This window comes from Lucilia sericata, unplaced genomic scaffold (genome assembly GCF_015586225.1).
Source record: "Lucilia sericata isolate MDLA Ls3-8-SP2 unplaced genomic scaffold, ASM1558622v1 Contig000489F_arrow, whole genome shotgun sequence".
NCBI lineage: Eukaryota > Metazoa > Arthropoda > Insecta > Diptera > Calliphoridae > Lucilia > Lucilia sericata.
The window spans coordinates 89,841-115,741 of NW_023994503.1; the positions used below are offsets into that span (position 1 = coordinate 89,841).

At 29.0% G+C, this 25,901-nt stretch overlaps 2 protein-coding genes across 6 annotated transcripts in view; one reads left to right on the top strand and one right to left on the bottom strand.

The window, feature by feature from the left end:
• Positions 1-8,183, bottom strand: part of LOC119605466 (probable aminopeptidase NPEPL1) — a 62,725-nt gene extending 54,542 nt beyond the window's left edge. The window contains exons 1-4 of one of the 4 annotated variants that reach the window (XM_037958593.1): positions 7,908-8,183; positions 7,563-7,722; positions 3,097-4,139; positions 2,407-2,563 (exon numbers count right to left, since the gene is read on the bottom strand). In XM_037958593.1, the coding sequence (XP_037814521.1) occupies positions 2,407-2,563; positions 3,097-4,139 (1,200 nt within the window). In that variant the 5' untranslated portion in view covers positions 7,563-7,722; positions 7,908-8,183. Of the gene's footprint in view, positions 1-2,406; positions 2,564-3,096; positions 4,140-4,217; positions 4,336-7,562; positions 7,857-7,907 lie in introns of those variants that run through there. The other 3 variants (XM_037958594.1, XM_037958591.1, XM_037958592.1) reach the window with 3 other exon arrangements.
• Positions 8,184-12,724: 4,541 nt separating this feature from the next.
• LOC119605474 (glutamate dehydrogenase, mitochondrial) lies at positions 12,725-25,434 on the top strand. Of its 2 annotated transcripts, XM_037958604.1 has the most exons (6): positions 12,741-13,417; positions 22,234-22,826; positions 22,904-23,065; positions 23,133-23,337; positions 23,809-23,847; positions 24,733-25,434. In XM_037958604.1, exons 1-6 carry the CDS (start codon positions 13,009-13,011, stop codon positions 25,002-25,004), a joined length of 1,680 nt encoding a protein of 559 aa, XP_037814532.1. In that variant the 5' UTR covers positions 12,741-13,008; the 3' UTR covers positions 25,005-25,434. The 2 variants fall into 2 exon arrangements, with proteins under 2 accessions (XP_037814533.1, XP_037814532.1); XM_037958605.1 differs by lacking the exon at positions 23,809-23,847 and having other exon boundaries at positions 12,725-13,417.
• Positions 25,435-25,901: the final 467 nt, after the last annotated feature.

Here is a 25,901-nt window from a genome sequence, read left to right on the forward strand (position 1 = left end):
AAATAGAAATGTAGAGAGGTTTTAGTTCGTTAAAAACTTATTTATACCGAATTTCAACACTATACTCGCTTTTTAGGGCCAGTAATGAGTGTTAAAGTCATTTTCTGAAGGGGACCTTATATGGGGGGTAGGGTCATTTATAGGCCGATCCTAAAAAAAATTCATGGAGCGATTTTGGTTTATAAGAAACTTACTTATACCGAATTTCATCGCTATACTCGAATTTTTAGGCCAGTAATGAGTGTTAAAGTCATTTTCTGAAGGGGACCTTATATGAGGGGTAGGGCCATTTATGGGTCGATCCTCAAAAAATTTGGTAGAAAGATTTTGGCTCATATGAAACTTATTTATGTCGAATTTCATCGCTATACTCGTACTTCTAAAGCAGTTATGCCCGTTAAAGCTGTTTTTTGGAGGTCCACTTGTATGGGGGCTATCCGAAAAAGTGGACCGATATTGCCCATTTTCAATACCAAACAAACCTTAGCAATAGAGAATATTTATGCAAAATTTCAACTGTCTAGCTCCTCTCGTGTGGTCCCTAATGTGATTTCAACAGACAGACGGACAGACGGACGGACGGACGGACGGACAGACGGACATGGCTAGATCGTCTTAGAATTTAATAAGGACCCGGAATATATATACTTTTATGGGTCTATGGCCAATATTTCGATGTGTTACAAACGGAATGACAAAATCAATATACCCCCCATCTTTTTTGATGGTGGGTATAAAAAAGGAAAAAATGAGTTTTATTTTAATTTGAGCCTAAAAAAGTAAACAAAAAGAACGAGTTATTATAATACACATTTTATATTCATTCATTAAATAATGGCTTAAATAGTTTTTTCTTCTTTTTTAAGCAAATTTAGTATAAAAACTAATTTTTTATTAGAATAAATTTGTTTCTTTGCGCTTTAACAAAAAAAAAACAGATTTTATTTATTCAATGCTTTCCTTTCTTTCATTTCAAAACATTCAATTTCGCCTTTAACCGCCCTTATTGAGAGATTCGCGCAAAATGTTTATCCTTGAACTGATTTTTGAACATTTAATATCGTTGCTTTTTAACTCCCCCCAGTTAGTGCTGCAGTACAGACAGTATTGAGGCATACAATTATAATAAAGGTAATAGTATTATACCTACTAAAAATAAGGCAATCAGTGTCAAACGAACCGTGTTCTTTTCCAAAAAAAAATCATAACAAAGGAAATAATTAAAAACTCTAATATTGATTAAATAGTGGAGTGATACGAAATTTAGAAAAATTATGTTAAAGTTTGATTTCTAAAAAAAAACTTTGTGTGAACTTTACTTTTCATTTTCATTAGGTATAGTTCTTATGACTTAGCATAATACTGTACTTTATTGTATTGCAACTAATTTATTTGCATTACTTTCGAAAGTCATGAGGTTAATTGAAAAAAATAAATTGCAAAATTTTCAGATTTCATTTTCGTTAGCCTTTTTATTTCTATATTGTGTGTGTGTGCGTTAGAATAAAATCATTTTATTTATTGAGTTTCAAACACTTTATGTGTAAATGAAGGATGTTTTAATACGATATGACTACAAGTAGATACAATTCCGGAAATATCTTACAAAAACAAATTAGAGTGCTATACAACATATTTCTGTTAAATTTTATACCGATATTGTTATTTATTAATGAATTATGTTCGTTTGATTGATTTTCGTAAGTGGACCTTATATAGGGAGCTGTGGTCAATTATGGACCGATGCAGATTATAGTTGGTAAAACGTTTTATATTAATAATAGATTTTCACATGTAAAATTTTGTGGTTATGTCAATATTCTAGAGGTTGTTATTAACAATAAATTCATTTTCATGGAGTACATATATTTGTATAGGAACTACATATGTATATGAAATTTTGAACACATTCGAAGAATTTTCAACTGAGCTAATCCCTGGACGAAAGAAAAGACGTATCACAAAATATTTAGAAAAAACTGCTAGTTTCTTTAAAAACTCAAAATCGCAATATTTTCATGGGTTGTTTTGTATTTATAATACGATTTTACTGATTTTTAATAGGAAACTTCTCGAAATCATGTCTGATAGAATTATAGAAGATAAGGATCTCTCAGATATTTAAAATCTTCTGTAAACTAATTTCAATATACATAGGTACTGGCAAACGGAAATGGATACATTGACTCCGATATATATAAGGATTCGGACTTTATAGCGCCGGAAAAACATATAATACCAAAAGACATGATGCAAATGGAGCATCCTGATTTACATATCTAACAATATACAAACCTATACTCAGGATATTTAAGAAACATACTACATACATAAATGTATGTTTACGTTTATATGTTTTCATATGTATGTGTATCTATGAATATATTTTTTTATGTATATACATACCTGGGCACCTGTTAATGTTGCCATATCCAATATGATGTTTGCCTTTAAGTCTTTGTGGGCATAACAAACACCATCAGCCAATACTAGACGTCCCTCAGCATCTGTGTTATTAATTTCAACGGTACGTCCAGAATACAATGTATGAATATCATCGGGTCTATTCATATGTTATTTTGTTGTAGTTGCAGTGTTAATTGTTTGTTTTTGTCGGTTAGGTTGGGTTATTGTTTTTTTTTGTTGTTTTAGAGTTTATGGGAGTTTATTTGTATGACCAGGACATGGTTCAACAAAGAAGAATATTTATTATTGTTGTTCCACATTGTTGTTCATGGAGGGATGATTTTTTTGTTGATGTTTAAACATTTATGTTCGAGCAAATGTTAAGACCAAAAAGGATATGAAAAGAAACGAAATTAAAAAAAAATATATTTATACAACCGTGTGGAATATGTATTATTAAAGTTTTTAATTGGAAAATATTTATACACATGCAACAAGTCACTTGCACCATATTTAATTAAGATGTTTTAGAATTTTGTTTGTGAATAAACTAACCCCCTTATTCACAAACAAAATTTTTATTTTATAAACTGTTTATAAAATAAAAATTTTGTTTGTGGATAGGGGGGGGGGTAAATCTAGAAAACTATATATAAGATCTTTTGTTTTGTATTAAAAAGAATCACTTACCTTGTGGCATTGGGACCAACAGAATTCTCAGCCATACAGAAAATCGCATGTAGATTTTCCTTAAAGCCACACTTAACAGCAGCATAGAAAGCTCCCAAAATAGCAGCAGCTCCTCCACAATCTCTTTTCATGCCAGGCATGGCAGTCTTGCCCTTAATGCTAAGGCCGCCAGTATCGTAAACAATACCTTTGCCCACCAAAGCAATAGTTTCTTGAGCACCTTTTGGTTCATAAGACATAACAATCAAAGCTGGAGGCACAGCAGCTGCCTTACCCACACCATAAATACCACCGAAACCACGTTCACGCAATTCTTCGCCACGTATTACCAAGGGTTTAATATTCAGCTCGGCACCAATACGTTCGGCTTCCTCAACAAAATGACTAACATTCATTTCATTGCAAGGAGTATCTACAATACGGGCAGCTAAACGTATGCCCTTGGCAGCATCTTCTAAGCAACCAATTTCACTTTGATCCAATGGTGTTTGCGACACAGCACCATTCTTATCAATAATTATGAATTCCACATTAACAGTAGCTTGATTGCTATTATCAGCAGCGTTTTTCATAGGTGTATCTAGATCACCACCTGCTGCAGCATTGGCAGTCGAATTTCCCAAACTTCCAGAAGTTTTACGGGAATACAAAGGAAAAGCTCGCACCACAGCACAGGCACTGGCAAATAAATCCGAACGTTCGCATACTATAACAACACTCTCCTCGTTGACATTAAGAATGTTGTTCTTGACCAAACGTGTTATGGCATGAGCCCGGGAAGGGGTGTTATGACGTGAACACTTTAATGGTACAGCAGCCACTGTGGCCACATCTAAATAAAGAGAAATTTTATCCGTAGGTGATGGATGTAAACAGGCAATGGCCTTGTTAAAGGTATCCTCACTAACACGTGGCTCTAGTTTACATGATAAATCGGAAAATTTCAATAAATTTAAATGTTTCAATTGACCAATTATCAAAACTGGCTTAAAATGCGGATCACTTGAAGTCAGCGAAGCATTGAACTTCAAATCAATGGCCATCTGCAAAAACGAAAGAAATGGAAATTAGAATTTTATATCTGTGCAAAGAAACATAATTTAAGTTATTTTAAGTTATACATGTTCTTGTTTTTTTCTCCTCAACATGTTGTCGTCAATATTTTAAAAGAATAACTAAAGTTTATTTAAAATAAGTGAGAATAATCAGCCAGTTAGTTGCTATATGTATGTTTAATTTTAATCGTCTTAAAAAAGAAATCAGATTAAAAAAACATTTACTTAATAAATATGTACATACTATGTTTGTAGTTACTTTACGTGTGCACAATATCAGTTATATTTTCATAGTTGCATAGATATCGTTGCTACTTTTATCTTATCTTTCGAATTTAATGCTATAAATTCTGTTAAATTCGTTCGAAAAACATACCTTAGTGATTTCTTTTACTAATTGAATCTAATACGATTTATACAGATTTGTGGTGTTTAAATCTATATCTCTTGATAAGCTGATATGAAATGTAGGAGAGTTCACTCAATAAGAATTTGTATTATTATTTTAAATGGATTTTAATACATGTATGTAGTATATGCACAGTTTGGACATCCTTTTAACTGTCCCAAAAGGTCAACCTAACATATCAAATTTAACACCAATTTTATCACATTAAGGCCCATTATTACATCTTAAGGGAGGATTTTACAATGCCGATAATTTGTTTCTCGTCATTATATGTATACAGGAAGATAAGCTGGCGGAAAGATCTCCTTATGCTTTATCGATATCATTTAACTAAAGTACACTTATAATAACTAGAAACGGGTTATCTACATTATAAAATCCTACCTTTAGATATTGCGCACTTTATGTAAGTGTTCGATTCCACAGGGCAGAGTTTCGCACTTTGGGATAAGTTCGGTGCTGTAGCCGAAAAAGACAACAGATAATCCGCAGAGGAGAGACAGTGGAGCTAAGCCTTCCAAATGTGTAGGTGTCAAGTGTGTATGATACGGGACAGTTTAGATGTTGTGTGCACTACTTACACCTCCATTCGGAGACTAAATGTTCAAAATTCTGAGACTACGTCTATCCAACCCAATGTGTGTTTTGGTTGCCTTTGCATCTAGTTTTGGCCAAAAGGTTCTGGAGGTTTGGCAATCCGTTCTACTATTCAAGAGCTTGGTAAAGTTACGGAATTTTTTCAAAAAATCGCCTGCAGTAGTGAAAAATTGGAGGCATGACCTACCGGGACCTGATTCCAAGGTCCAGATTTGACCGCTGTCTGGCCAGTTTATCTGCTACTTCATTTCCCTGTATATTACAGTGCCCTAGTACCCACAATCTGATTGTTGTAAAGTATTAATAAAGGGATGGATGTAGAGGTAGGCCTCACCCACCCGTATAGCTAGAGTAAATATGTCGGATAAGTAAGAAATGTGCAGGTTTGAATGGTAATAGATGTTAGGAATCTCATACAAGTGATACCATTGAATGTTCCATCCTTGTTAAGGAATTTTCAGAGTTTGAACTGTTCACCAGATTTACCACAGTGTGTTCTCTGAGAGTAAGAATATGTCTTTGGCTTATTACGATTACGACTCTAGGTGTTGTTGCCGAACCAACAGAGAACATTCCATCCGCGTGATTGAAAAATTACTGAAAAGCTAACGATATGCATTTTAATTAAAAAGATTTGAAAATGTTGATGTTTTGCCAACATCATTATAAAGCATGGTTTGCCATTATTAAGAAAAGTTGTCCATTCCTTTTAATTTGTTAAAAATTTTATATATTTTTAAAAAGTAGACCCAATTACCTATCCACTGATATACAATACGGCCTTTGATCAAACTAGCATAGCAAGTTAAATAAATGCTTTTTAAAAACAAAATTCCCATTTTCTTCAAAATTATTTGACTCATCTCAGACCTTATGTTAAGAGACGCCAAATTAATGGTTTGATTTTTTTAAAGTGAAAATATTTGAACACATACATACATACAATTTTCTTATCACAAAATAAAAAATTGAAAACAAACAAAATTCAAGTATCCCACACGAATTTTTATTTATTTATGTTTTGTATACAATATACTAAACAAGTGCAAGATGATTAGATTTTTTATGACCTCTCTCCTCCAATCGTCTACATTTAAAACAAAAATAGTTCAAAGAACTCATAAAAGAAAAATATTTTATATAGTAGATACAGCTTTTTTGCAATTTAAATTATTTTCGAAAATATGTTTATAATATTTTTCAATATTAAAATGCATACAAAAAAGATTTGATTACTAAAGAAAAAAGCGAACATAAAGAAATTCTGCAATTAGCAACAAACAGCAATAAGTTTAATAAGAGAATAAACAAAAAGCTCTAAACGATAAGAAATAATAAATAAATATTTGCAAACTGTTTGTTATTTATAGATTAAAAAAAAAGAACATTAGCATTTTTTATTTTGCACAGTTTCAGAACTTTAAAAATTGTTTTCTTGTTATTATTATTATTATTATTATTAGTCAAATTAATAATAATCAATAGTCTCAGGGGAAATCAATCTGTTGAAATACAAAAATATAAAAATAAATTAGGAAATAGATAGCTTCTCTTGTCAGACTTTCTTATAATTTATAATTTTCTACTGCATATTTTGTTTAAATCTTTTTCAAATTAAGTTTAGGAATATTTGCTGAAAATCTTAAACGTATTACCTTACCTTATGGTGGATTATGGACCGATTATTGATCAAAAAGTTTTTGAAATAATGAAGCGATTCGGGAAAAATGTCGCTGAATAAATATACATATGTATATACAAAACATATTGATGTAAAATTTGAACCCAATTAAGTAATGAGTTATTTACGATTAAGTGATTTTAAGAAAGAGGCTTTATATGGGAGCTATTAACAGTTATGGGCCAATCCGGAAAAAAACTTTAACAGAATGATTTGTATATAAACAAACCACAAACAATTAAAACTAAATCCCAATATCATTATTAATTCATGTTATTTACGACCAAGTGATTTTCGGAAGTGGACATTATATAGGAGTTATGATCAATTATGGTCCAACCTGGGTCGTAACATATTAGTGTAATATTTTATCCCGATATCCTTATTAGGTAGTAAGTTATTTACGATTAAATGAAAAAAGAATTGATTCCTTAACTGCTCTCTTTTTTGAGTAAAATAAAAGGCGTCAACAATTAATACACATAAATATAAACAAAAAATAATGCAGAAGAAATCTATGTAGTGGAATCTACAAAAAATGCAAATATACAAAAGCAAGTTTTGCGTCATTTTGTGTTTTTGAAAAAGTTCTAAACTAATTCCAAATAGAAAACTGATTCTATTGTTTAATAAAAATGGATCATACTTTTATGTAACCTTACTTTTTTCATCTCATATTTCTAAACAATAAATATTTCTATGTTTAAAAAATATTACAACTAACCTTATAGTTGGCCCCAGATTTGGTTGCTGTTAATGTTGTTGGCGTGGAAGTTTTGGTAGAAAAATTTCGATGACTTGTTGAAAAGTTCCCAAAATCACGTTTATTAACTTCGAAAGCTGTTGAGGTTGCTGAAGTTGTTGTTGTTGTGGCCGTAGTCCTGCTAGTATGATGCCGTGCAAATATATTTGTTAATAATTTTAGTTTAACACTTTTATTAAAATTCAATAAATTATTATAACGCATTAAATTAAATAAATTGTTTGATAATAATGTTAAAAAGAGGAACAGTTCGCCCTAGAAGAAAAAAAGAACAACAAAATAAAACTTGTTTTAACCAACACACACCTTTTGTTTTTAATAATTTGCAACAAAAACAACAATTTTACTTCTTGTGTTCTTTTGTCTCTATTTTAGTCCAACTCCTATTGTGTGTTATTTTTAAGATCACACGCTGTAGGAAAAGTACCAAATTTTTTTTTAAATATATTCAGTATTTACTTTCAATTTTGCAATAATTATCAAATGACTTTTTGTTGTTTTTTGCTAAAATGAAAGAATGCACAACAAATGCCGGTATTTTTTATTTTCAATGACATTAATTCAGAATGACACGACTAAAACGTAAACGTCAAAATGTTAAATTTATGCGTTTGTTTTTGTTTGATAACAGATGGCACTAAGTAAAAGTTCAAAAAAGCTTTTTAATTTATTTTGCTTTAAATCAAAGTTTGAAAGCAGTAAAAAATATTTAATAAATCCGGATACGTTTTTATTGAAATTCAAAAGAAATAGCAAATGCCTACTACTAAGTTGAGTAACTTGGCCTCGGTGGCGAACAATGCTGAAGTGTACGACATGCCATTGGCATTGACGAAAAAAAAAAAAGGATGTACTCTGAGCCTTTAAATATTGTAGGTGAAGGAGGTGATCATAACTAAACTACCTAGAACCAAAAACGTTGAAGAAAATTCCTTAGGAAATAATAGTGAGTCAATACCAGGACACTCCGAGGGAAAAATCAGATAATCCCTCAATATCTAATACAAAGAGGATGAGAAATTCCGATGAGCTGACAACTAAGAACAAACTTAAAAAGAAATAGTACTCCCTGTCTTCTTATAAATAGTCGGAGCCAAGAAATACCTAACTCAAAGGAATCCCAAGGCTGACAAAGTCAATGATAATATTCTTAAGGCGGGATCGTCGGCGAAATCTGCCTCGAAATTCACAAAAGAAGCAACAATCATAGGAAGGAGGAACCAGAGGGCACAATATCGGAATGTGTAAATTGGATTAGAATTAATAAAATAGCAGCAACTTAGTTTTATAGCCTATTTTAGGTTAAAATTAATAGTTCTCGTGAGTTTAAAAATAAATCTAGTGAAAATGAGTTGTATAACGAGAGAAATAAATAAAATAGCACTACAAATATACAAATTTTAGTAGGCAATCCCGATTTTTAAAATATTTCCTTTCAAAAAATCCCACTTTTTAATCTCTCGAATTACGTTTTTAATTTAAAATTGTTGAAAATTTAAAAATAACTGAAAACTTACCTGACTTACAGTCGATTTTAAGCCGGCGCCGAAATTTTTGTGTTAGCCGCCGCCGTTAATATTTGCAGCACAGGGTTCTGCACCATTGTTCATTGTTATTACACTAGAAGTAGGGTTTTATAAATCGACTTTCGATTAATCGAACAATCGACTATTTGTCGAAAAAAGTCGAAAAGTCGAAGTCGACTATTTTGTTCCAAAAAAGTCGATAACTCGACTATCGTCTATGAAAAAAGTCGAAAAGTCGACTTTGTAAATAAAAGTCAAAAAAAAGTCGAAAAGTCAAAAAATCGGAAAGTCGAAAAAAGTTGAAAAGTCGAAAAAAGTCGAAAAAAGTCGATAAGTCGAAAAAAGTCGAAGAAAGTCGAAAAGTCGAAAAAAGTCGAAAAGTCGGAAAAAGTCGGAAAAAGTCGAGAAGTCGAAAAAAGTCGAAAAGAGTCGAAAATTTTAAAAAAGTGGAAAAGAGGTCAAAAACTCTAAAATAGTCGGAAAAACTCGAAAAAAGTAAAGAAATAGTCGAAAATAGTCGAAAAAAGTCGAAATAAATCGAAAATAGTCAAAAAGTCGGAAAAAGTCGAAAAGTCGGAAAATGTCGAAAAGTCGGAAAAAGTCGAAAAAAGTCGAAAAAAGTCGAAAAAAGTCAAAAAAAGTCGAAAAGTCGAAAAAAGTCGAAAAGTCGAAAAGTCGACCATTTATAAAATACTAAAAGTCGAAAAGTCTAAAAGTCGACTTTTAAATAAATGAAAAAGGTCGAAAAGTCGAAAAATCGACTTTTCATAAAATGGAAAAAGTCGAAAGGTCGACTTTTAACCAAATGCAAAAGGTCGAAAAGTCGACTTTTCGTTTCAACTATAGAACCCTAACTAGAAGTGCAACCCAGGGTTGCATTTTTTTGGAAATTTTTTGAATTTTTCTGAGGCTCAGCAAAATTTCCAATAACCGTTTTTATATGAACTGAGCATGCTACTTAGAGGCGGGGTATCTCAGCAAAATCGTCCCGGTAAGAAATGTAAGTGTTACGAGGAATTGTAAATGACGTTACGCTGGTGTGGAATTGATGCATTTTCTCATGCTCAAAGATTATATAAATTTGAAATATTATTATTATACAAATTGTTTATTTGCAACAAAAACTTTTTTTTTTTAAACAAATTAAGAATAATTTAACAAGTTATTAATATAATTTAAATAATTATTCTAGGGACATTTATAAATATGTATGTTATACTACTATTTACTAAATATTTATTGTTAGCTCTAGAGAAAGTGTAACACGTTGAAAATCTATAAGTTCTCGTGGTCATAATAGATGTACTAGGCCAACTAGAGGTACAGTCCTGGTACAATTTAATTAGCGATATTAATTTAAAAAATAGCTGAATTAAATAAATACAAATATTTATTTGTTCTTGGATAAAAAGTTTGAATCGAGTTGAGATATTTCTTTCAGGTTAATGTGCACAGGGAAGTGGTGACTGCTACCTATTGTTTTCTGAGCGACGAACCAGTTCATAGACAAATGAGAGTTTGTAAAAGATAGGTCCAAGTCAGCTCCATGACAAAGAGCTCTAGCTGACCAGAGATCTTTTGAAAGTAGTACTATTGTCATTCATAAAAGAGAAGGAGAGAATATTGGATTGAAGAGCTTTCCCACGATTGCAATCAATAGAGTCTCCGTAAGCTGTTAAACGGGAATTAAAATCGCCACATAAGAAGAATTCTCCCTCGGTTCCAGAAAGTCACCCTGCCAGCAATTTTGTAGTCGACTACGAGAAAAATTCACATCTAGTTTACTTTTACAGACTGACTATAAGCTAACTGCAATGTAATGCAGAGCTGTCCCGAAATTTTGTATTTGGCAACGTAAAGAACCGACTTTTAAATACTAACTACAAGCTAACTATAATGTAATGCAGAAGTGCCTCAAAATTATCTGGAGAGAATTAATTGTATTTCAACATGTTTTCTCTTGTTTCTCTATTATTATGATTTTATTTGTTAACTTTAGTAGACTGACTATAAACGAACAACAATGTAATGCAGAAATGTTCCAAAATTTGGTATTTATTAACGTAAACAACCGACTTTTAAAGACTAGCTACAAGCTAACTATCATATAATGCGGGAGTACCCCAAAATTATCTGGAGAGCATTTTGTTTCGACATGTTTTCTCATGTTTCTTTATTATTTGGAATTTTGTTTTACATTTTTGTCATTTTCTTGTATACGTTGTGAAATTAGAGTCAGTAAATTGGAAAAATTAATTATAAAAGGTTAAATATTTCAAAACTCGGTCCCTAAATTCTAAATTCTGCTGATTAATACTGTAAATATAATACATTAACAGTTAACATTACACATAACATTTTAAAATTTATTTTAGATTTGGATCAATGGGAATCATGGAAATAATGAACAAATCATTCATAATTTTATGAATACCGGTGTTATTATTAGTTCCCCTGCAGAAAACTGATGTCTATTTATTTTAACGAACTAATATCATAACTTGTATTAAAGCGAAATGTAATTTAGATAACTAGTAGTTAAATTTTAAATATATTTAATTAAAATGTAATTAATTAATACAGTAGGGAATACAAAAGAAAACTATTACTTGACTTTTCTGCAACTAACTTTAAGTTAGTTAATAAAGAGTTACCTTTAAGCTAATTTTTTAGTAACTAACTTTATGCTACCCAGCAAAAAATAATTGATGTCACACTTTACAAACGACATCTTAATCACATCTAAAAATGCGATTGCATATTTTTCGCTTCTATAAACCAAATATTTCCTTACAAATAAAAACCGAGTTAAAAGTGAGGAAAGAGATGTTGAAAAGTCACTACAAATAACATATTCGAAGTACATCAAATTTTGGTGAAAAACCAATGAAATTTACATAAGCGTGTCATTGAAAGAATGTGGTTTATTTTTGACATCCAAATATCGGATTTTTACTGCATCTATGAATAAGATTAGATGTAGTTCAAAGTTGTCAAAAATGAACAACATCCCTCCAATGACACGCTAATGTAAAATTCATAGGTTTTTCACCAAAATTGGAAGTACTTCAAGTATGTTATTTGTGGTGAAAATTCTTCTTCTTTTCCCCCACTTTTTTTTTGCTGGGTAGTTGAAAAGTCATGCAGAGTCGGACAATTGACTACTGCGTAGGACATCGCCATGTTAAAATAGTCAGTTGGCTCCATTAAAAATAATCCAAGAATCAACCATAACTAGTTGATGAAAAAGTCGGCTTTTAATACATTTAAAGTTAGTTGAGTTGCTGGCAGGGCAATTAGTCTGACCATGACATCCTTGAATTATCCATGAGTATATGAGATATATGAGTATACGAATTCGTAGACAGATTTGTGGTTTCATAAATAAAAATTTTAGAGGAACTTTGAAAAACTACATTTTTGACTTGATAGATTTCTTGAAAAATACATATTAACATTCATAATTTTTAATATTTTAGTTTAAAAACAGCAGAAAACTTAGCCGACTTATATCCGATTTTAAACCGCCGTCGAAATTTGTAGTGTCTGCGGCCGTCGTTAATGTTTGTCGACGCAGGTGCTTGATAACGACATCGTCGTTCATTGTTGTTGCACTTGATTAAATCGAAGAAGCAGCTAAAAAATCCAATTTAAACGATTTGAAAGGGAATTTCTATCAGTTAGTCGAGGTGTCGGTTTGCCAACAGTTGTGTGCAGCTCGAGCCAAATAGTTTTACTATACAGAAAAAACATTAAAGAATCAAATTCTTTTTTGTTTTAATTAAGAAACTAATAAACCAACTCAAAAGTGTTTTACTTTGTGTTGGGGAATTGTTTAGTGTGTGATTTGTGTGTGCATACAACAACAGTAAAAGTACAAAATGTACCATTTGAAAAGTTTAGCTCGTCAGGCTGCCGTCCGCCAGGAAGTTGCCACTTTGGTTAAGGCTATGCCCACCGCTGCTTTGCAAGCACGTGGCTATGCTGAATACCAAATTCCCGAACGCCTAAAGGATGTACCCACTGCCAAAGATCCCCGTTTCTTCGACATGGTAGAGTACTTCTTCCACCGTGGTTGTCAAATTGCCGAAGACCGTTTGTTGGACGACATGAAAGGCAAATTGTCTATGGAAGACAAGAAAAAGAAGGTTAAGGGTATCTTGATGCTTATGCAACCTTGTGACCATATCATTGAAATTGCCTTCCCATTGCGTCGTGATTCCGGTGATTTTGAATTGATTACCGGTTACCGTGCCCAGCACTCTACCCATCGTGTACCAACCAAGGGCGGTAAGTAAAAGAAATTCCAAATGAGATTTATTATTATATTCCCCCTTTTTATGGGAGAATTTAAGAAAAATTCACAAAATTCTTATAAATTTTGTATAAAAATACTAAAGATGTCTGGAATTCCCTACTCTACTTTTTTGTGTCAAATACTTTTCATTATTGCATTATGTAATAATTTTTCTTGTTTCCTTTTTCTATATACTTTTTCAACATTTTCTTGTTGACGCATTGTTGTACTTTATTTTTATTTTTCGTCTTTGGCGTGTGTCTGCCTTCTTTTTTGCAATGTTCTTGTTGCTGTTGTTGTTCATATGTGTGCAAACAAAAACAACAAGTACCGCAATGAACATGTTTACAAAACACAAACAATAATGATTATTTTGTTTGTGCTATTTTTATAAGCAAACGAAAATAAATGTTTATGTTCTATCTAAAAATTTTAGGTGGTTTTTTCGTTAAATTTCTCACAGGCTTTTAAAGATTGTAGGTGCACCTACATACATGCTGGTCTTTTGCATTGCATAAGTCTAGACGCATTAGGCTATTGATTTAGCCACCCCAAAGGGTGTCGGAACCTATTATGTTGTTACCATATAGTCTTTAATTTGTTAATGTTCAACGTCAATGGCCTTGCAATTGTATTAGGTTATTTTTTCAAATATTTAATTATAATTTAGAATTGAATATTTCATTATCATGGTGATTATGAAACTGGATTTTAGATTAATTTACAATTTTCATTGTAATTCTGAGATGACAAAGAATTTTAACTTAATATTTTTATTATTATTAAGTATATTTCGAGTTTTTAGAAGACCCAAGATATCTGCGACATCCGAACCTTAAATAATTGAAAATTAATAGAATCGGTTAAAATTTTCATATAGCTACCTTCAAATTAACATACTATTTAATTATTGTTATTAACTCCCTTTAGAATATACATATACAGGTAATACCTCAGATCGGTCCATAATTGATCATAGCTTCCAAATTTAACAAAGAATAAGTTCTCATAGCATTTTGAATATTGAAATTAACTAAATCGTTTTCGAGATGTCAAGCATTTTGTTTCAACTTTGTCGATATTTATAATTGCATTTAACAAATACAGGTAATTTTGTAACAAAACTGTATACCGAAGCTTTTTTAATAGTTTATATTCATTTATGAACCCAAAATCCGATTTTAAAAGCAAATTGTGTAAGAGGTAGCTTTTAAAATCGTATTTGTATAATACAAATTTAATAGTTTCGTTCCTATTTTGAAATTGAGAAATTTGGAATATCTTAAAAATTACTCGGAAAGTTAGTTTTGAAAAGTTATGTTAAATAAACATACAGTGTCTCACATAAATATTCGAAAATATTTTGCAAATGTTTCCTATTACCATTATTGTCATTAGGATTTTTCACTAAATCCCGTAATAAGATGAATACAATCAAAATTCCTTTTGATATACAAATACATATGAGTGAATTTGTATACAATTACATACTTTATTATCAGTATTTTTTTGTACGTATTTTGCTATTTTGTTTATTTACATGATAATTTTACTATTTTCATTATAATATTTGTTTGTTTATTTGTTTACATTTGGCATTAAAATTTTGCAAACAAAAACAAAGCAGTATTATAAAAACAATAAGAATTTTGTCATTGGCAAATGTGATAAATATAAAAATTAAATAATGAAACATTTTCTTTAACTGTATTGAAAAACCTTTAAATTGTTTAGTATTTGTAAACATTTTCATTAATAATTCATTATTATTAATTAATTGACTAATGTGTAAAACACGTTTACAAATAGAACCTCTTAAACTAAAGTTTATATAAAAATTATAAGCACTTTACTAAATTGTAAATAAACTTAATAAGTTTTTAAAGTTATTTATTACAAAGTCGGTTTTATTTGTATTTAAAATTAAGTTTTTTTTTGTTTAAATAAAAAATTAGATATTTCAATTTGTTTTAAACGATTTTCACACTTTTCATAATAATCAGTAAAACTATTGTAAGGTTTTTTTTAGCAAACAATTAGCAATAAAGTATATTTTTTTATTAAAATCATAAAAAAATATTAGTAAAACCTTAAAAATACCGGCATTTGTATGAATTCAAAACATGTTATCAAACAAATAACGAATAAAATTTAATAAGAAGCTTGGCAACAGTTAAAATTAATAAAACACATGCAATTATTGTTGAAAAAAAACCGCATGATCAAAAAGTATCAATCTCTTCTCTTTTTTAAACAAGCTCTTATAGTTAAGTATTAAATAAACAACCGAAAAAATAAAATGATTAATAAAATTATTTTTGTTGTTGGTTGATTTTTTGTTTGTTATACACATTTTAATCTTTTTTATATTATACCATGATGATTTTTGACACGTTTTTGAAGTATATATTATATACGAATATATTTTGTTTTTATTCTTGTTATTATTATTTGTATATGTATATATATTTTTTACGTAAACAACACCGATAAATTTCTATTAATATATTTTATACACCATTTCATTAGTTTCTAAATGTCCAAAATACTTTGTTGCTATTTTGTCTTTATTTTTCTTTATTTTTTTTCAAATGTATTAAATATTTTGCCTTTAAATTTCAAGGTTAAAATGTCGCATTGTTTTAAAGAATTTTATTAAATAAAATGTTATGGCTTTGCTATATAATAGTTTAATTTTGATAAGAAAAAAATTTTCCTATTAGAAAATTGTCACTTTTATTATGTATTTCTATAATCTACTTGTATTTTTTTTAAATTTTGCTTTAATTAAATAAACTGGATTAAACAAAAATTTATACAAACATTAAAAGTTCAATAGGTTTAGTTATTATTTGTTTATTTATAAAATTATAAAACAGATGTACTCATTTCACATCAATAACAACTTTTTAAAAAAAAATTATTACCCTGCAAATGGAATAGTTTTAAAAATAGAAGAAGAGATTTTATGATGGTAGTACCTTTCTGTTTCGATTCATTACTTCAGTCCTAATACAATCAAAGCCTTAATGCAAATAGGCTTTTTGAATACATGTTGGTGCTCGGAACTACTTCTAGGGAATTTAATTAAACAATTTACAAACCTTTTTTAGAACAGTTTTGAAATTTGTTCTTTTCTCAACGATTTTTGTTTGTAAGGTTAGGTTAAGAATAGTTATGCATCAACTAAAATTGCAACTTCACTTGGAGACCATAAGGTCTATTGTGATTCCCTTCGTATAAAGTAAAGATCCAAAGATAGAGAAACAAAAACACAACAAAAACCAAAAATAACATAAAGAAGAAAATGAATAGAGAAATGGAAACATTGAAACCTTCATAGAATTACTTTAGAATCACAACAATATTCCAGAGTAGGAGTTCTAAAAGTAATGGCAAAATCACCAGTCCATGAATTCTACTCATGAATATGAAGTGGTTCTGTATAAACTCGTTCTAGAAGTTGTTTTTAGAACAAATTCTAAATTCAATCCTGAGTTCTAATATAGTTGCTTTAACAAATACATAAAAAACTATTTTTTTATTTAGTTGTTGCTATAAAAAATTATAAAACTAAACTTGTTATTAAACATTTATATTAACAGTACTATAAATTTTATTGAATTCATCAATGTATCAATAAAATAAAAACAACAAAATCTAACCTTATCAGGGGGCAAGTCATCAAACCTACCTACTTACTACACTCACTCATTTAATTAACCGTTCTAATTGATGGCTGTTGGCAGGTTATTATTAAAGATTAAAATATTTTTTTACTTATATCTTTATTGGTTTTTCAAAAAAAAATATGTGTCATTTATGCTTTTATTCCTTATCTATATAAAGATACGATTATATTTTTCTAAAACTTTATCGTAAATGTTAATCTTACACTTTAAACATATCAACCAATATTTATAAGATGTCATAAATAAAATAGATTGAGTGGTTGTTTTCATTTTTTTTCATCTACTTAATCAAGTCTTGTGACAAATTACTAGGCGCGCTTATCAATTTACTACAACAATTGTGTACATACATTAATATAATATGAAATGTAAACTACTTATAGTTTGTACCAAATAGATTATCCAGTAAATTATTCAAATTTGTATGTACATATTGTATATTAAATATTGAGCTGTTAAACCTCACTAAGTAATGCCCCTTGTTCAATGTTGTAGTCTAATGCATTTTTATTTTTTTTACCCAAAACAAAGTAAAAGTGATTTTATTATCAATTGTAATGTAAACAAATAAATATGCAAATATTTTTGCACTATAAAATACATTTAATCAGTTTTACATTCAAACACAAGTTTGAAAATTTTATAAAAAAAAATATATTTAAAATTTTAATTGTTTTCCTGCCTGATCATGTGTTTTTTGTTTAATAATGTTTTTTTTTTATTAGTTTACGTTACATTGGCAGTTTAGTATACTGTTTGAGCAATTTATCAATGATGCAATATAAATATATTGTAAATATCATAAATCAAAGTGAAATTTATATACTAAATTTGTTTTTTTTTATTTGAAACAAAGTTTGTTTTTATTAATTTATAATATTTTATGTATTTTAAATAAATTATTTAAGCACGTGAATTGGTCTCCTACTTTTAATTATGAAAGTGTTATATTTTCTTTGTATTATTTGTGACACATAAGAAATGTGTATTATTTCAGAAATTACTTTAGCTTTAGATATATATAATTATTATCTAGATGTTTTTATTGTTTAGCAAAAGCATTTGGCGAAGATTCGAAAGGAAATATCGATCTTTCTTCTTATAAATACTTTTCCTAAAATCTCTAAAACGAAACTGCCAAATTCAGTAAAAAGCGATCTAGAAAAGGTCGCAAATCTGATATGATTACTAATTCAATTATTCAAAAACTTTGAGGTACTCTTCTTATAGCTGTCCTTATAAATAATAGCCTAGTCTATGAGTATAAAGTTACGTTCACAATCCTAGATTACTCCACTCTGAAGTGAATTAAAACGAAATATGAATTGTGTCCGAAAAATTAAAATTTTCAGTATTATAATTCAAAATATCATTACAATTTGGAACTCGAGCCTAAAGAAATATTCAATTAATAACCAAAGTTTTAAGAAATCAATATCCTTTGTTCTATAATGTTTGGTAGATAACTTCTACTGCACCAAGAACATTCAATTATATTAACTTGTCCCTTACAAAAACTGATGCGACAGATAGTAGCAAACTAGAAATTTATATGCCCAGATAGGTCATTCATCAGTTGAAAATTGCACTATCGCTGCAATATAGAGTTGATCTATATCCAAATTTTACCTCAGAATTTAACCATCACATCAGATTTTCCAGATATTTTAACAAAATGTTTGAATAAATCCCGTTTTCCGCTATATTCATAAAAATGTTATTATGAACGCAAACAAGTTAAAATTTATACATTTTACTTTTATTTTACAGCAAAATTATAAAAATCTTGTAGTCGTTATACTGTTTCGCATAAAAATGCTCTCTTTTATTCTGGAAGATATCATTTCTGACAATTAGATGATTCAAAAATATGATCTAAAGAAATTTTAAATTCATGAAGTTGTAACTTTTAACTCTCCCTAAAAAAGAATGAATTATTTAGATTCATAGCAAAAATATCAGGAATGAAACTAAACCCGATTTGTTCAAATTTTAGGTTCATATATCACAAAGATAAATCTGGCAAATACTGAGGTGGTCAGTAGGTCTTTAGAATGCGTACTCTTGTATGTTTTTTAATAATTTGATGATCCCTGTTATTCTAATTATTTGTAATTAAAGATACAAATACTACATACTAAGTATAAATTCCAAATACTTATTGTTTATTTAAAAAATGCTAAAAATCTCTTAATTTATTTAATAAAATAATTCATTTAAAATTTACATAATAAAAATTTCTCTTATAACCTCTAAAAAAGGCAAACTTTTAATTTAATTTTTCACTTAAAATAATAATCTTATTTAAAATAATTTTAATAAAACCTAAATGTTGTTTTTTGTTATACAAAGTTGTTATGTATATTTTTATTTTTCATAAATTTAAATTGTTTTTGTTTTTTTTTTTTCTAAATCACCTGACAACTAAATCTTGTTTTCACACTTTTTGCAAACAATTTCTTTAGGAAAACATTTATATGTCAAGCGGTATATATGTATTTTTATCTAAAGTTGCTATATATACATATATAAATAACCCACATGGGGGTATGTGTAGTACCTACATATAAACAAACGAGCCCCCATTTCATTGTTATAGCAGATACAAGTTTTTTTACAAATTCAATGTCATAGTATTGGTCAAATTGTTTCTAACGTTTCTAACTAATGGTTGTTAGTATTAGTAGTGGTAGCATTCAATTTAACAATCTTAAAAAAAAAACGAAATTTAAAATATTGAACGAAGCAGATATTTTAAATTTAAATATAGCACCTATACTGTTTAGCTTATTATGAGGTTTCTTTTTGTTTTCGTAGATTTTTTTGTTTGTCACGCGATTTTTGTTGACGATGTTGGCCGAAAATCAGCTAATGAAATAGAAATAAAAAATGAAATTGATTGCGTATATATTTGTATAATTTAGATTGTTTTTACAAAATTTCTATTCTATACATACAACAAGTTTTATATGTGGTTAATTTGGCGCCAATTAATTAAAGTTTTCAATGATTTTTTATTATTTTTAATAGATTTTATTAATATAAAATTGTTTTTATTTAAAGAAATTATATAATATTCTAAGTTTTCATAAAATTCTTTAATTTAATTCCGCAAATAAACTAATTTTTAATAAAATCATATCTTTTCTTTCCTCTATTAAAACTTTAAATATTTTTGTTGTTATTTTTTCTACATTTTTTAAGTACAAGTTTGAAATTTATATTTTGCGTCAGCAGTTTTTAATTTGTTGACACTAACTAATCTTTAATGATCTTTTTCTATAATATATGCATAATGTTAGATTTTCATTCAAAAATGTGTTAATTATATTTAGTATAAATTCTTATATATATTTTTTGTTAACTAAATTCGCATTTAATTTTTTTAAATATTTAAATTTTTTGTTGCTATTTGTCAGTTTTTTTTTTTTAAGAAAAAGATAACAAAAATGAAATGCTTTCATTTGTATTATAATGCGCAAATAAACTAATACCGAAGCAAACATTTACGCATACATTTGTTTTTTATGTATGACTGTATCATAAATAATTTCGTACATATTTACTTTTTTACGGTTATTTGTTTGTTTGTTTTTTTTTTTTTTTAATACAATTTTATTTTAGTACAATATTTAGTACAGTTTTTGTGCTAAAAACAAAATTTGTTTGTTTGTTTTTTTTTTTTTTGGTGATCTAATCAAATAACAAAAAAATACACACGTAGTAGGTTTTTTTTTGGGCAAAACAAAACGTACCTCTAGAGTAGTAAAAACTGGTTATACAATTGAGATTTTGCACATGACAACTAACCCATTGGTAGTGATCGAATTTTAATGAAAACCATTACATATTTGCAAATTTAAATGTATATGATATCCATATAACTATAGGTAAAGCATATCTTAGAAAGCTTTTACACTTACAATTTTGAGTGATGTATGTTTAAATCGTCTGTCCAGTACAATAAATATCCAGGTTGTCTTTGTATCAGCATAAGGCCATAAGTCCTTAGACACTTTTCAATCCATTTCACTATTGCAAGAATGATTGATAGTGTCTCTATATGGTTAATAGTGTCTCTATATGGTTGATAGTGTCTCTCTATATGGTTGATAGTGTCTCTATATCCCTCGTATAGTTTAATCGGATTAATGCCAATCGTCCCTATTTGGAAACTCTCTTGTAGGTGTTAGCCCGAAATAGACATTTTGTTTCAAAATACATACCATCGGTAATTTAAAAAGAAAATCTTAATTAAAACAAAACTTTAAACTGTTTATTTAATAACAATTTTATCATTTATCATAAACTAATAAAAACCTTATGGTTAACAAACACATTCAATTTTTTGGTCAAATATACCCAAAACTAAACCATAGTTAGCAACTAAATACAAAGTTGTTTTTAAAAGTAACATTAAATTTCTTCAAGATAACATTGTAGAAACAATTTATCTTATCAAATACTGCAAATAAACATACAAAAGAAATATATAAAAAACAATAATGTTATAAAAATATAAATTAACTTTATATTAAACTAAATGCGTGGTTTCCCAAATCGAAATTTTTCCTTACAACACACATTCTTAAACAATTAAAAGAACCTAAATTTAAACATAAGATTCAATTGAAAATTTGTGTCAACACGTTTTCAAAATAGCAACAAATCACATGTTTTCAAGAAATAACTGCACTGAAACGTGGTGTCTAAATGCAACCCATTTATTTGCCAAATAGCTCAGGTGTTTGTAACAATTAACAAATGGGATCGTTTAATTTAACAGACTCATCAGCGCCTAAAAATGTTGCATATTTTATATAAAGAAAACACTTGTTTTTTTTTTCTTATTTTACTTTCTTCGAAGAAAACTAAAAACAGACAATGCCTAAATTTAAATTTTAAAGACAAGCGAAAATGAAATTATTTTGGACTCTAGCCAACTGAACTACTAATTCTAGAGATATACAAATATGTATGTAGATAAAGACATATTTTTCTTTATGCAATTATGTTGAGTATTTGCTGTTTAAGACGAATATTTAAAATATATTTTGCCTTGATTTTTTTGTTTGTTTAGTAAATGACTAATGTTTTTTTGTTATGCTCTCTTTTAGGTATCCGTTTCTCTATGGATGTATCTCGTGATGAAGTCAAAGCCTTGTCCGCTTTGATGACATTCAAGTGTGCCTGTGTTGATGTACCATTCGGTGGTGCTAAGGCCGGTTTGAAGATCAACCCCAAGGAATACTCTGAACATGAATTGGAAAAGATCACTCGTCGTTTCACTCTTGAATTGGCCAAGAAGGGCTTCATTGGACCCGGTGTCGATGTACCTGCCCCTGATATGGGTACTGGTGAACGTGAAATGTCCTGGATTGCCGATACTTATGCCAAGACCATCGGTCACTTGGATATCAATGCTCACGCTTGTGTAACTGGTAAGCCCATTAACCAAGGTGGTATTCACGGTCGTGTTTCCGCTACCGGTCGTGGTGTTTTCCACGGTTTGGAAAACTTCATCAATGAAGCCAACTACATGAGCATGATTGGCACCACTCCCGGCTGGGGTGGCAAGACTTTCATCGTTCAAGGTTTCGGTAATGTCGGTCTCCACTCTACCCGCTACTTGACCCGTGCTGGTGCCACCTGCATTGGTGTCATTGAACACGACGGTTCCATCTTCAACCCAGAGGGTATTGATCCTAAGGTATGTTTATCAATTTATACCTCCGATCATTTACATCTTTACTTATACCTACTTCCAATTTTAAATTTTCATTTTAGGCTTTGGAAGACTACAAGAACGAACACGGCACCATTGTTGGTTACCCACACGCCAAACCCTACGAAGGTGAAAACTTGATGTTCGAACCTTGTGATATCTTCATCCCTGCTGCTGTTGAAAAGGTTATCAACAGTGAAAATGCCCATAAAATCAATGCTAAAGTAAGTTGTAATTATTAAAATAAAAATAATCCAATAAATTGTCATGGTATTTTTCGTTTACTTTTAGATCATTGCCGAAGCTGCCAACGGTCCAACCACCCCCGCTGCCGATAAAATCTTGATCGATCGTAACATCTTGGTTATTCCCGATTTGTACATTAACGCTGGTGGTGTAACCGTTTCCTTCTTCGAATGGTTGAAGAACTTGAACCATGTCTCATATGGTCGTCTTACCTTCAAATATGAACGTGAATCCAACTACCACTTGTTGGGTAAGTTCATTGCCAGTTTATTTCCTTTTTTGTTTAAATACAAACTTTATTTATTATTTTATTATATTAAAGGGTTTTTTGGCTTAGTTCTTAAACAAAAAAAGAAATTCGCTTAATATAATCATATGGCTTAAGCTGAAATTAAGCTAAAATTCCATTACAATGGTTTTACGTTATATATTATGCTATTATTTTAATTACACTTCATTTGGTTTGGCTTCTTTTTAATTTCATTTTATTATTTGTTTATTAAAACATTTTAAAAATCATTTAAGTTTTAACTTTATTAAGAAGACCTTTTTCTAAATTTCACTTTCATTGTCTACAACATATTTTTAGTTTAATATTCTATTAAAAGTCAAAATACCTTTCTTTACATTAGTTCTGTATTGTAGCTATTTGATTGTTGGCATTTTCGCAATAGTAATTTTGTTCTTTTTTCGTTTTCTATTTCTTCTTAAATCAATTTAGCCTCAGTACAACAGTCTATTGAAAGATTTGTTTTGGACGGTACAGTTTTTCATTTCTTTTTTTAATTTCATACTTTTTTATTATTATTTACGTCTTTATGTTTAGTCATAAATTATAATTTTCTTTATCATTTCTAAAAAACGAAACAACTTATCAATGCTATCATTAGTTTTTAGTTTTTCTCCCTATCCTTACATTTTGTACATATTTGGTCTGTTTGTGGTACTAAACAAATTTGTCGGATTTTGGTAAAAAAATTCATTTGAAAATCCTCAATAATGAAATAGTTAAACCTACAAATTGTTCAAGTACTGGGACAAAGCTATTGTATTTAAATGTTTTTTGTTTTGATTAATATTTATTGGAATTGCAGGTAAAATAACTTACTCCAACACCGTCCAAATAACTTATACATATAGTTTACGATTATGAAAATTAGAAAAAACATTATGGGTTTCAGAAAATTGGTGTTTAATGTAAAACTTTTAACAAACTATTTATTTAAAAGATATTGAAGTTATATGGACTACGGGTGGTATAAGTAATATTTTAAAGTCTATTTGCCACAAGCTAAAATATATCGGTCTGTGTTATGTGTAGTTTATAGAGGAGCACTGTAGTATTTAATGTATTATCCCTATTAAAAAAAAAAAAAGCTAAATGATTATTTAACACATTTTTACTTTTATTTATATATTTACAAACATAGCTGCATCCCTTTAAAACATTATTTCCACCCACTTTTGCTTTATTTTTCTTTTAATATTTTCTATTAACTTTTGTATTTTTATTAAAATTATTTTTTATGGAAATTTTATTTTGTATTTATGTTCACAATACTTATGTTTTATGTTTTCTTTCTATATATTAAAAAACACTAATCATAAATATTTTCCCTTTTAACTTTTATTCATATAAATATAGAATCTGTCCAAGAATCTTTGGAACGTCGTTTCGGTCGTGTTGGTGGTCGCATTCCTGTTACACCCTCCGAAGCTTTCCAAAAACGCATCTCTGGTGCCTCTGAAAAGGATATTGTCCACTCTGGTTTGGATTACACCATGGAACGTTCGGCTCGCGCTATCATGAAGACCGCCATGAAGTACAACTTGGGTCTTGACTTGAGAACCGCTGCCTATGTCAACTCTATTGAAAAGATCTTCACCACTTACCGTGATGCTGGTTTGGCTTTCTAAGGTGCTTAAATTGAAATTATACAAAAAGTCAATCCTCTATGATGGTGCATACTTACAAACATAACTTGCAACCTACGTCTATGTATTTTAATTAAGTTTTAAGCCTTAAAAGTAATAAACACACACATTAACAACTCTTAAGCTAAAAATTCACTCGAAACATGAAATGTTTATAAAAAATTAAAAAAAAAAAACAACCAGTAGTTAAAACATTCTTTTTAAGCAATATATAATTTTTGAAGAAAACAACATTAGTTAGTCCTGCCATTTGTCACAAACAAAAAACTAAAATAATTAAGTAATTGACTTTTAATTGCCATCTTTGAATTTATCAATCGAAAAGGAACAAAAACACGATCGATCTTACTATGCAGCGACTTTTTTTAAATTTTCTTGTATTTCAATGTATTAAATAGTTCTAAAATACAAATTATTTGTTTTCCTTTTCCCTAATTTATTTTTTAAACAATTTTCTTAATTATAATTATTGTTGCTGTTTAATATTTCTTTGAATTTAAGTTTTTTTCAATCCAATAAGCAAATGCATTTTAAATTAAAAACAAAAGATGAAAATATTCATTAATATTAAAACAAAAAATTAATTCAAAATAAAATAAAAAATAATATAAATATCAAAAAAAATATTAATTAATGTGGTTTTAATGGTTTATGTAATTTGAAATTTTAGAATTTTATTTAAATATATACAAAGTATTTTTACTATCACACGAAAAATAGTTTTTGGAACACATTTCCCCTTTTTCATGAATTTCGATATTTGTATATGTATTGAAATTGAGAAAACTGTTAAGGGCGTTCTTCTAGAGAGATTTGGATTTATATACATACATATGTCCAAAATTTTGTCGTCGGTCCTAAAAATAAATAACTCCAACT

What these genes read in the sequence shown, in the direction of transcription:
- LOC119605474 (XM_037958604.1), top strand. Translation starts at nt 13,009, where the DNA reads ATGTACCATTTGAAAAGTTTAGCTCGTCAGGCTGCCGTCCGCCAGGAA. An exon ending in ATCCAACTACCACTTGTTGG is followed by an intron (nt 23,338 to 23,808) that starts GTAAGTTCATTG and finishes AAATCAATTTAG; the next exon opens with CCTCAGTACAACAGTCTATT. An exon ending in TGAAAGATTTGTTTTGGACG is followed by an intron (nt 23,848 to 24,732) that starts GTACAGTTTTTC and finishes ATATAAATATAG; the next exon opens with AATCTGTCCAAGAATCTTTG.